General features: G+C 42.0%; 1 protein-coding gene across 1 annotated transcript in view; it reads left to right on the top strand.

Annotated features, from left to right (window-relative positions):
* DEPDC1B (DEP domain containing 1B) overlaps positions 1-12,766 on the top strand; it is a 222,438-nt gene that overhangs the window by 58,869 nt on the left and 150,803 nt on the right. Inside the window, exon 2 of the mRNA XM_069222516.1 lies at positions 11,810-12,075. Within this exon, the coding sequence (XP_069078617.1) occupies positions 11,810-12,075 (266 nt within the window). The remainder of the gene's footprint in view (positions 1-11,809; positions 12,076-12,766) is intronic.

Genomic DNA, 12,766 nt, shown 5'->3' with positions numbered 1-12,766 from the left:
CATGTGATATGGACAAATTGGGCCACTGGTACGGGAGCTGGTTGTCCAGCGACAGCTGCTGCTGCAACTGCAGCTGCAGTGGGCATATCAGGGTGTACTTCCCTCATTGGGTACCCCTTGTCATATGTATTGAGAACATCTTCCCTGGCTATGACACAAATGCGTACTCCCTCATTTATGCTGTTACTATCAAGAATACAAGCCACACTGTCCCGCCATAATTGGTGAAATTCTTGTTCATAAGGGAGAGGGGTAGAATCTGTAATACAAGAATTCCAATCCCTCTCCAATTTTTCAATCATGTACTGTAGTGCTAACTGCTGTCCAAAATGTGACATCTGTTGTATTGTGTCCATAATATCGGTGTGGGTGTAAATGGGATGTGCCATCCAGTTCTCTGACTGATTTTTGATAACCCGTTTTTCCCCCTCCCCAATAGTGGAACGGGTACTAGGGGGCGAAATCGACTTCATAGGTGTGCTCCATATGGGTGAAAGTGAGTGAGTGGCTGGGCACCGTCGGCGTTGTCCATTTGGGGTATTAGGGGCAGGGGACATTATTGGTAACCTTGCAGTGTTGGCTGGTAGTGGTGGGGCAGGTGGCGGAGGGATTAGGACTTGGGCTATTTGGGTGGCTTGGGCTAGAGGCTGTGGTGGCTGTGGCACATGCTGCTGTAGTGGGGCACCTGGATTTCCCAAATTGTGCCCTTGCCCTTGCTGCTGTTGCTGTGCCCCCATGATAGGTTGGGCTACTGCAGGGGGTGTGTAAGGTGGAGGTGCAGTAGGGCTATTATCTAATAGCTGTAGCATTACCTCATCTTCCTCTAATGCATGTTTGGATTCTGTTGGCTTTGATACATAACTTCCCTCCACCTGGGCCCTATGGACTCTATCTTCAGACTCAATTCTTTTCTGGGTTTGGGAATGGTGGTACAGGGCGGCTTTCTGCATGATGGTTCTCCGGTTCTCCTTCTCTAACAGTTTATCTGACTTCGTTTTTCTTTTGGTGGCCTCAATTTCCCATTTTCTGTATACTTCAAACATATGTTGTCTAGCCTTTTTATGAAACAAACATTCCTGTAGGTAGGTTAGTTTCTTTAAATCAAAAGACCCATCCTCCGGCCACTGGAGGTCAGGACAATGTCTAGTATATTTGCGCCATATACTATTATACAAATTATTCTCTAAACCATAATCCTTTAACATGTCCCACCCTGGTGTTCCCTCTTTTGGGATGGGTTGCTTTTTATCTAAACGTGGCACATGATTTCGGCGAAAACAAAGACATAGCCCTTGCCAACATTTCTTATTTCCCATATCTAACCTTTTAATTTTTCAAAATGCAACACGCACCAAATTTCAACATGCACCAAAGAAACCCTTTTTTAAATGTGCACCAAAGAAAACCTTTTTCAAATATTTACCAACTTACAAATTGCTCCAGGCCTGGGCAAATTTATTCAAACAAAAACACGTGTAATACAAATTGTCAAATGGTACCTTGTACAAATGCAAATTTACCAAGAACTAATCATTCCCAAAAGTGATAAGTTATCCAAAAACAATTATTCTCTCAAATGCAAGTTAAAGCAGACAAATAGCCAGCGAGGAACAGTCTTACCTGACTATCTGCTTTTTCCTGGATTTCTCTCCGGCCGCCCGTGTCAGACTAATCAGTCAAGATAAAAACCGATGTTTCAGGGACTTCGCTGGGACATCATGAGAAAGCGGGGAGAGGCCTGCCCGGTGGATAAGATGCAGCTGCTTTTGAAACTAAGTCTTTGTGCAGGGGCCCCTGGAATCTACACCTCCGGAACGGCATCCCCCCACTGGCAGCACGTCTCTTGACAGAGCTACTGAAGATATCCACTGGAAGGTCCCTGTTCGGGCGCCAAATTGTCAAATGCACATATTTGCAGATACTTACAAATGCATTTACAAAGGAGGTTTTGACACGGAGAGCCGGAGTGAAAAATCAATGACCAAAGGTCTGTTTATTTTTGCTGCAGCAAAAGAGGACAAGTTTACCACTGGCATCCCAGGCCCGAAGTAAAGTGTGCTAGCATGAAGCGTTTAACAGTGATATTTATTCTCCTACATCAAAGGATACATAAAGTGTGTAAATAATGATATATGTCATACAGATATTTTAAGGAGTTAATCAGTTTTCCACACACCGGTTCCATTCCCAGCTTTGTCCTTGCCTCCCCTCTGCAGCTGCCTGACTCCCCACATTCTTGAGACCCTTCAAAGGATTGCGTGGTTCAAAGGTATAGATATCAGCCTTTCCCTCCCCAAAATACAACAGCCGAGGTCAGTTAGTTATTTTGAACACATAATTATAATGAGTACCGTGCCCCAGTTAGGGAAAGAAACCAGCTGCAAGCCTATGGTGTGGAACCAGGCTTATTTTACTTAAACAAATATACATAAGATAACATATGTGATAGACCGTGCGTTCAGAGACAAAAAAGCTCAAACTTACACATGTAAAAGAAACAAATCAATTCAAAATGGATTCTAACATCTTCCAAATGTAAGCCAGTTTGTAAGAAAGAAGACAATTTGAAAAATATCCTCAATCATATGATAGTACGGGTAGCCACAAATTCAGAGATGTTCAAATAACCACTGCTTCTGAACTCCATATCTAGTGCCCATTTCAGAAATAAATGAGTTTCCTTTATACCCATTTTTTCGCCCTGCATATTTCACTATATGATTTGGTCTATACTCTGTACACAAAGAAAAAACATTCTGTTGTGCTGCTCAGTTGTTGGCTCTGGTTATAATGGGTTCTTGGAGAACCTACAAACCCTATATATCCCCACAACCAGAAAGAGCTAGCGGACGTAATGGTATATTGTTTTTGTAAATCAGAAATTATGACAAAAGGTTAGTTGAAAATGTCTCAAATGGCCGTTTTTTCCTACTAATTTTAAATATTTCTTTATTTCAACAGTTAATTTATGTGGGAAAACCGTGACGGGTCTATACATATGACCCCTCTGCTGAATTCTGTCTACTTTTGAGAAATCGAAGGCTTCCCTGGATCACCCATGTATTTCTTACTGGTTTCCATCCACAAATTAGAAGTATGTTGAGGGCACACAAACTAGGAAAAATTGGCTGTTACTTTGGCAAAATACGAAACTGTGGTTTAAAAAATATGTATATATATATATTTTTTTTTTATTATTATTTTTTATTCAGCTCTGCATGTTCCTGGAATATCGTAACTTTAGCATAGCAAACCTTTTCTTTAGGGTTGGGGACAGTTTGAGAGGTTTAGGGAGGCCCAGAATTTTAAGGGTTTTATAAACTTGTAACTGTTTTTTCCAGCCAAAACACTGTGCTGTCTACATTTGTGATTCAGGTAGTATCTATTAGGTGGGTTCCAATAATGAACAAGGCTTGGTGTGGAAATGCTAAGGAGTGCTTGACTGCTTCAACAGCAGACAACTATTCGAGTGAGAGCTGTGTGTGTACTAGTGTATGTGCTTCTGGCACACTGCCTATAAAAGTTGGGCTTCTTGGTTAGGCCTCTTTCTTATCTCCATCATATGGCTCCTGTCCAACTACCGCTGTTGCGGCATCTGTGCATGCCCATCATGTCTCATGTCTCAACTCCACTGAAGAAGATAGAGGAGAGGGCTGTAGCAGCAACTCCTTCATTTGGATGTTCAAGAATGCAGTGGGCAAGTATTTGTGTCATGAGGAAATTTTTCTCTTGCCCAGTGACTCTTGGTGTCTAGCAGTTGTTTTAGAAGTAAGAAATGCTGCTGTGTTTGGGCCTCGCAATATCACATTCACCCCGCTGCTGCCAAAGTTTTGTGTAGAGCTTGACGTACAATATTATAAGTGTAGGGAATCGTTTGCTCAGCCACAAATTGCGCATCTAGTCAGGGACGAGGATTACCACACTGACTTAATTCTAGTGGTAATCAGATTAATTTTATCTTTATTTTCCCCCTGAAAAACACACATCCAAGGCTTCATCGATTGCCAGTTAATTACATTTATAATTTTATCTTTACTTTTATAAGAAAATTCTTAGAGCCTACCAACAGAGTTTGACATTTGTGTTGTAATTATTTCATGGAAACAAACCAATGCATAAATTAAAAACACATTAAATGCCAGACTAACAGGATCTGGCTTTGAAAAAACCCTGAATATTCTGATTTCAGATTTGGAACCCAGACATGCAGTGCACTCTGCATCTGTTGTTGCCCTATGAGTAGGACTACAAATGTTCAAAGAGATGATGGACGGGATGCGTAACTAAACAAACATTCACCCCTAGTCGCACATCTGGGTCTAATCCATCATTAAAAAAAAAAAAAAAAAAATCCCTACAATGCTAATCTAGTTTGGACGCAGCCACATGTAAATCAGTCTTGACCCTGCTCCCCACGGGAACAGTCCATCCTGACTGCCAGGCAAGGGCCTCCCTGGACCAGAAACACGCATCCTGGGACGGGTTTCAGGCTATCACCCCTCATCAGCCAAGCTAGCTTGAATCTGGAAGCATGGTGAGCAAGGGACCCACAAATGGGCATACCCTTCCCACTTAGGGTGACAAGTGCAAAAAGAATTTATGATGGACGGAATGTGGAACAAATTAAACACTCATTCCAAGTCACAGATCTGTTTTTAATCCATTTTTGTTTTTTGGGGGGTTTTGCTCGCCATGCCATTCTAGTTTGACCACATGCAAGTGTAGTGTTGACCCTGATCCCCCACGGGAACAGTCCAGCCCGAACTGTCAGGCTAGGTCATCCCTGGGCCAGAAACAAGCACCCTGGGTTCGAGTAGGGCTAGGCACATAACACATGCCTCGGGACTGGTGAAACTGTTGTATATAAGACTGCCCGTTCAACATGAACCCTGCTACTGTGAGTCCTTTGTGTTGTGCTGGGCCTGGCACATGTCCAATAATGGTGTCTACAGCGATGAGGTTGGTACATGTTATCCTGCTGGTGTCACTGTTGCTGCATGACAAATGCACCTTGATGCTTTCAGCTTTTGTAGGAAAAGAGGTGACTCAAGCCCCGTGCTGCTATCGGAATGAAATAACCAGACCTCCTCCTGGCTTTGCTAGTGCTCGTCTTGAAATAGATCCGTGAATACACTGGTTTAGCATTTAAAACATTCTTTCAAGCAGTACAAAATGTTAGATCCAAATTGAGTAACTTTTATCCTGTGCAGGTAGACCTATTGTAGACCCTTAGCAAGGACACGCAGGGAGGTTTATGTTGGGGTGTGGATCCTTATTCAGTAAGAAATACAGTTGAACTACATTCCTGTTATTTCCTAGTGCGGCTTATTGGTTTCAGCCTTTGACATATTGTATTTACTGCTAAATGAGGCTGATGGGTGATAAACAAGTTTGAAAACTATTTTTAGGTTTCTTCAAATACTGTTGTGAATTATTTGGCTCGCAGAGGACAACTATTTTCTTCCTGAGATGATTGAATCCTACACTGGTTTATCTCGAGTGTACATATTCCGAAGCAGCACGTCTACTCATTTCTTCAGATGGTTGGCTGAATCAACTCCAAAATGTTCACAACTTGCTTTAAACAGATTAAAAACATGGAGTACGTTTGAACAGCTTATTTAAAAAAAAAAAAAATAGGTGTGCTTTCTGCAGCGTATAGCGCTGAATTCATTAACCTCTTAGCTGCTGGCCCCCCCCCCCGTGCTGAGCCCTTTTTTGGCTATTTGGGGCAGTTCGCGCTTAGGCCTTCATAACTTTTTGTCCACATAAGCTATCCACGCCAAATTTGCGTCCTTTTTTTCCAACATCCTAGGGATTCTAATGGTACCCAGAGTTTGTGGTTTCCCCTGGAGGAGACCAAGAAATTGGCCAAAATACAGTGAAAAAAAATGGGGGAAAAGGGCTGCCGAAGAAGGCTTGTTTTTTTTCCCTGAAAATGGCATCAACAAAGGGTTTGTGGTGTTAAAATCACCATCTTCCCACCTTTCAGGAACGGGCAGGCTTGAATCAGAAAACCACATTTTTCAACACAATTTTGGCATTTTACTGGGACATACCCCATTTTTACTATTTTTGGTGCTTTCTGCCTCCTCCCAGTTAGTGACAGGAATGGGTGTGAAACCAATGCTGGATCCCGGAAAGGTAAACATTTCTGAAAAGTAGACAAAATTCTGAATTCAGCAAGGGGTCATTTGTGTAGATTCTACAAGGTTTTCCTACAGAAAATAACAGCTGAAATAAAAAAATATTGAAATTGAGCTGAAAAAAACAGCCATTTTTCTCCACGTTTTACTCTGTAACTTTTTCCTGCAATGTCAGATTTTTTTAAAGCAATATACCGTTACCCAGAGCCAATAAATGAGGTGCACCTTACAGTGGGTTTTCATTCTATACCGGGTATACAGCAATTAATTTGCTGAAATATAAAGAGTGAAAAATAGGTATCAAGAAAACCTTTGTATATCCAAAATGGGCATAAGATAAGGTGTTGAGAAGCAGTGGTTATTTGCACATCTCTGAATTCCAGGGTGCCCATACTAGCATGTGAGTTACAGGCCATTTTTCAAATAGACGTCTTTTTTACACACTGTCTTACATTTGGAAGGCAAAAATGTAGAGAAAGACAAGGTGCAATAACACTTGTTTTGCTATTCTGTGTTCCCCCAAGTCTCCCAATAAAAATGGTACCTCATTTGCGTGGGTAGGCCTAATGCTCGCGACAGGAAACGCAACATGGACACATCACATTTTTACATTGAAATCTGACGTGTTTTTTGCAAAGTGCCTAGCTGTAGATTTTGGCCTCTAGCTCAGCCGGCACCTAGGGAAGCCTACCAAACCTGCGCATTTTTGAAAACTAGACACCTAGGGGAATCCAGGATGGGGTGACTTGTGGGGCTCTCACCAGGTTCTTTTACCCAGAATCCTTTGCAAACCTCAAAATTTGGCCAAAAAAATACTTTTTCCTCTCATTTTGGTGACAGAAAGTTCTGGAATCTGAGAGGAGCCACAAATTTCCTTCCACCCAGCGTTCCCCCAAGTCTCCCGATAGAAATGGTACCTTACTTGTGTGGGTAGGCCTAGCACCCACGAAAGGAAATGGCCCAAAACACAACATGGACACATCACATTTTTTCACTGTAAAAAAACACCTCTGTTTTCTAAGTGCCTACCTGTGGACTTCGGCCTCTAGCTCAGCCGGCACCTGGGGAAACCTAGCAATCCAGCGCATTTTTGAAAACTAGACACCTAGGGGAATCGCAGATGGGGTGACTTGTGGGGCTCTGACCAGGTTTTGTTACCCAGAATCCTTTGCAAACCTCAAAATTTGGCCAAAAAAATACTTTTTCCTCTCAGTTTGGTGACAGAAAGTTCTGGAATCTGAGAGGAGCCACAAATTTCCTTCCACCCAGCGTTCCCCCAAGTCTCCCAATAAAAATGGTACCTCACTTGTGTGGGTAGGCCTGGTGCCCGCGACAGGAATAGATCACACAACGGTCAATGTTGGTCCTTACATGAGGCAGCTGTTGACCCTGGAGTGATCCATTCCGGACGCAGGCACTAGTTACAGGCACTCAAGTGGGGTAGTGTTTTGTATCAGGACAGGTGAGGAATCACTGGGTGGTAGGAATTTTGTGGATCCCAGCATATTCCTGTAGTTTTTGTGACAGAAATGCGAGAAAAATAGAGTTTTTATTCAACAGTTCAGCTTTGCAGGGTATTCTGGGTAAGAAAACTTTGGGGAATCCACACAAGTCACACCTCTGTGGACTCCCCCGGATGTCTAGTTTCCAGAAATGTTTGGGTTTAGTATGTTTCTCTATATGGTCGCCGAACTCAGGACCAAAAACACAGGTGCCTGCCTTACAAAACCAGTTTGTTTTGTGATAGATAATTTAGATGTCTCCACAATACGATTTGGGCGGTGGAATTTGGGGCTGAACTAAATTGGGGAGCTCCCAAGAGAGCACTCTCTCTCTCTCTCTGCTTGCCGCCGCATTCACCTGCTCTCTGGGTTGGGCTAACCCACTATTACCCCGTTGCACAGACTGTGCTTGCGAAGGGACAGCAGGACTGTCCTCATCACCTCCCTCATAATTTACTGGAAGAGGAGTTATGGAATGGGACTCCTCAGACTGAAAAATCACTCCCAGGGTCTGCGCCATTGTCCTATCCCTCAGATGCTGCCTCAGTATCTGATGTCTCAGTCTCTGATCCTATGTCAGAGATGTCCTCTATAACCCGAGTGACGGCAGCAGTCATCCATCAAATTGCCATCTCTGCTATTGGCTAAACTGTTGCTCTAAAACACTAGCCTACGTAGACAGTCACAAAATCGATGGTGTGTGTGAGATACGTGCAACAGTAGAGGCCACCTTCTTTCCTCAATCAGCACGTTCTTTCAAGACACTAAAAAAACACCTTGTCACATACCATTCGTCACAGTCTTTAGCACCTCCTGCGCCCAGTCCAACAATCATTATTGGTGTTCCCACTCCTTCCTCCTCCTCGGATTCCCTCATTACCTGCGGCCCGTTTTCCAAGGGGGCCTGACTTCTAGTAGTGTTTCCTGGCCCCCGATCGCAGGAAACACTTTCAGGAAGGCCTCATATGAAAGGGGAGAGGCTCCCCTTTCTTACAAGGCCTTCCCGAACATGGGGAAGGCCGTTTGTGGCCGTTTTCCCCATCGGAGCAGGAAGCGGACTTATGGCCTCTTCCTGCTCCGATGGGGATATCAACAAGGTGATGTCACAAAGGGGTGGGGGGGGAGACACAGAAAAGTTTCTGTGTCTCCCGGGGATAAAAAAAAATGTAAAAAATAAAATAAAATCCTCTGGTGCAATTTATTAACCTCCTCCCTGGTGTCGGCCGCTGGTCGTGACCCGCACCAGGGAGGTAGTGTGGGCGTCGGCCAGGGCTGACGCCTGCACCCAAGGGGTTCAAACTGCCAGACCATTTATCTCAAGATACAGCTGTTCCGCTCGTATTTTTCGGTTGAATATACAAGACTGTTGCATAAAAGGCTGTGTAATTTAGAAAGTTTCACCACGCAGTGGGTAGCTTTTGGCTGACAGAAGTATTGCTGTCACTTGAATAGGCTGGCCATGGCAATAAATGTGTTGAAACTCGAAAGAAATGTCTTGCAAACTTGTTGTTGAGGTTAATGTTTAAATGGGTAGATGCCAAAAAAGTAGAACATTGCAGTAAGCTGATAGTGAATGTATATAAAGAACAAGCATTATCATGGCCAGTAGGTCTGGCCTTTTTTCTTACGTGTTTCTTTCTGCATTAACTGGAGTTTTTAGTGTGAATGTTTGAATGTGAAAATGAGGTAATTGTGAATAAATGGGTGAGTTAGGGCATATGTGGCAGAAGGTGCCGGCTCATTTGCTACTCTCATGCATCCATGCACTCGCTGGGGTGCTACAGTGATTACAGAAACGCATCTGTGAATATATATTATTTAATGAGCGAGTGCATACATGAATTATTGTACAGCAGTGAATGAATATGGCAATGAAGAAATCCGTACAAGGAGTGAATGAGTGCAGCAGTTAATGAATGAATGACTGAGTGAAGGAAAGAATGTGTGAGAACAGAAATATGTACCAGTTAATGAACGTGGCGCGGGGCTCGGGAATGAAGGCTATGGAAGTGAATGAATGAAGCAGTGAATGACTACTGGAAAGAATGCATTAATGTAGAGGAATGAGTGTGTTAGTGAGTAGAGCAATTACTTATTGATTGTCCAGGAGTGAATGAATGGATACGTGAATAAGCGAAGAAATGAATACTAGACTGAAGGTGTGAATTAGAAAAAAAATGTCAGCAGCAATAAATGAGTGAGTAGAAAAATATATAAATGAATAAGTGCGTATACACAAGTGAAGGCAACCATTACTGAGTCAATGACTGGATCGGAGGGTGCACGCAACAGTGAGAGGGACTGAACTAATTAATGTTGGCAGCAAAGAGTGAGTTCAATTTTGTGTGAGTGAGAAACGAGTTTGAGAAAGTGATACTTCTGACTGGCTGTTTGCTAGAGCTATGAAATATAACCAGGCACATCATATGAACAAACACACATTTTAGAAAGTGATTTTCTAGGTGCAGAGGAGATCTAGGAGAATAAAGGGGTGCAGGACTTTGACAGTTGGAGCTCTAATTAACAGTATAAGGAACAAATGTTCACAGTGCCATCTTAAGTATTTATGGATCCTCCGGCTAGATACGTTTTGGCATTGTTCAGAAGATCTGTTTGTAGCTAATCCTAGCCCTCATGATGCGGAACCAACTATAAATATACTTAATACAGAAGCACAGAAAGTTCAGGATAAGTGTCTCGACAACCAAAATTGTACCAAAAGAAAGACTGAAAAAGTGTTGATAAAAGCCAACGATGGAGCTTGAATCCAGGTATTTTTTCTTCCAACAATAATAATTCATGTGTTATTCAGTTCCTAACCAGCCTGTTCCTTCCGCACTATAAAGGACATTGCTTGAGTGGCTTTGCAGATGTTTATTGAAAAGGTGCATATTCTTGAAATACCACTAAGCAGATAACATTTAAAATGGTATGAAGTGGGCTGATCCACTGTCCCATGCTGTGTGCGGCGAAGGGCAGAATCAAAATGTGAACAGCAGTGGAACAGACAATGGATGAAGGGGGCTATTTGAAAATCTATCCATCTATCTAGAAAAAAATTAAAGTTTAAACGGGTTATAGTTAGGTGAAAAATGGCAGTTAAAACCTACTGTTTTAAACGAACAAAACTACAGAAATTCACCTGCTTTAGTTATCTAGTTTAGCAGTTTTTGCAGTACCTCTGTTCAATTTTCATATGGGGAAAATAACCCCCTTTTAAAAAAAAAAAAAAAATTTTATTCAGTCCTAGCTTGAATTTTTATTCAGTCACCCTGAAACTTTCCAGTAAGGAGATAAGCTAGGTGAGACTTTTTTGGGAAAGTTTTGCGAAAGTTCGACAAACAGTACCAAAGTTTTATAAGCAAACCAAAAAAAGCTTTTCCCATCTAAACGCAGACCTACCTACAACTACCCAGGGTTGGCTGTCAATGGGTAAGATACATATATTTTGGTGAAAATGCCAGTTAAAACATATCGTTGTTAACAAACAAAACCACTGAAATACACCACTTATAGTTATCTCAAGTACCATAACACATGCCCTAAGATAACTATAACACACGCCCACAAATGCAGTTTAGTCATCAATGATGTAATTTACAAATGTTGCAGCAATATTATCAATGATGTCAGAGAACATAATAAGTGATGTAATATGTGGAGTAATTAGCAGCGCATGGCAAGGGCGCAAATTGAATATGTCCCTACAATTATAATTTTATGGTATAGTCTGTCAGTGTGTTTGTGTGTGCGATTGTTTTGTTTTTTAGATGTTTTATATTTGATACCTACGGTTGTCTATATAAAAAAAAAAAGCTGCTGCCTTTTGCCTAAATGCTAGTCTCTTCTGTCTAAGCTGTTGAATCTGAGAGCGTGCATTTCTTCTATTGAAATGCATTGTTATTCGTGTAGTCTCTGCACAGGTCATGAGGATGCTTCGAACACTATTTAGAATCACTGTAGTCTACACCAAATGTACATATCTCGAAGGAAAAAACTATGCAGTGGTTTTGCTTTTCGTATAAAGTAGCTCTGCTTATGTTATTGTGTTTCCCTTATGCAGCACTTTTGAAAACGTATTTTAGATTATAATTGATGTTTGTGAATTGTATTCTACTGAATTCTAATGCTCTCTTGTTAATGTTTTCCTGTTATTTTCAGTGGAATGAGATAATTGAAATTTTTCGTGCAAGGATGCCATTGCGGAGACATCGGATTCATTTTAAAACCTATGACAATTGTTTCTCAGCCTTTGAGGCCATAGTCTGCTTGCATGACTTGCTTCGAGATAATCAAAATTTCGGGCCAGACGTGACTCGCAATCAAACCATTCAGCTGCTAAAGAAATTTAAAAAGAATCATGTCATTGAAGATGTGAAAGGACGGTGGGGCCAGGAAGATTTCGAAGACAATGGTTACCTCTACCGGTAAGCTGTATTTAGTATGAAATATGTCTGTAAGATGGTGGAGGGTCATATATGCGGACAGTAAATCATAGCAGATTGTCTCACAGCTTACTTTCTAAGGAAAGATGCCTCAGGATGTACATCTTGTTAGTCGTGCAGTGTTTGGGATCAGAGCTATGTACAGACAGGCTCTATGAGTAACGATGTACTGTAGGAGAAAGTGACTATTCCAGCAGGCACAGTGGCCTTCTGACTGATGAGTTTGCCAGTTAGTCACTTGTATTCCTCTTTAGTGCCTGTGCTACAACTGTCTCCTTTTGGAATAACTAAGGCTTATAAATTACTATGAGTGGGCATATGAGACGTTTCTCAGCAATTTTCTCCTCTTATCAAGTATATTGAGGTTGGCTGGTTTTCTTGGAGAACTCTTCGTGTTAATTGCACCATTTCCCTGCATCTTGGCACATAGTCTTGTTTATAGGCCAGTGTCTGTGGTAGATACTTTGTCACTGCTGCCCAGGCATCTTGTATTACCTCTATCTGTCTAGATGGACTAGTTGATCTCTTTCCATACTTGACACTCCAAGAATACTTAGTTCGAACAGTCAAGGATTACACAGGGGAGGGGGATGGAGGCGCCGGAGGGTTGTTAGTTTGGAGGGGTACATTTTGACACCTTTATCTTTGTCCTTATTGTGATAATGCATGTGCA

This window comes from Pleurodeles waltl, chromosome 1_1, assembly GCF_031143425.1.
Source record: "Pleurodeles waltl isolate 20211129_DDA chromosome 1_1, aPleWal1.hap1.20221129, whole genome shotgun sequence".
NCBI classification, from domain to species: domain Eukaryota; kingdom Metazoa; phylum Chordata; class Amphibia; order Caudata; family Salamandridae; genus Pleurodeles; species Pleurodeles waltl.
This window is presented reverse-complemented; position numbering and strand designations above follow the sequence as displayed.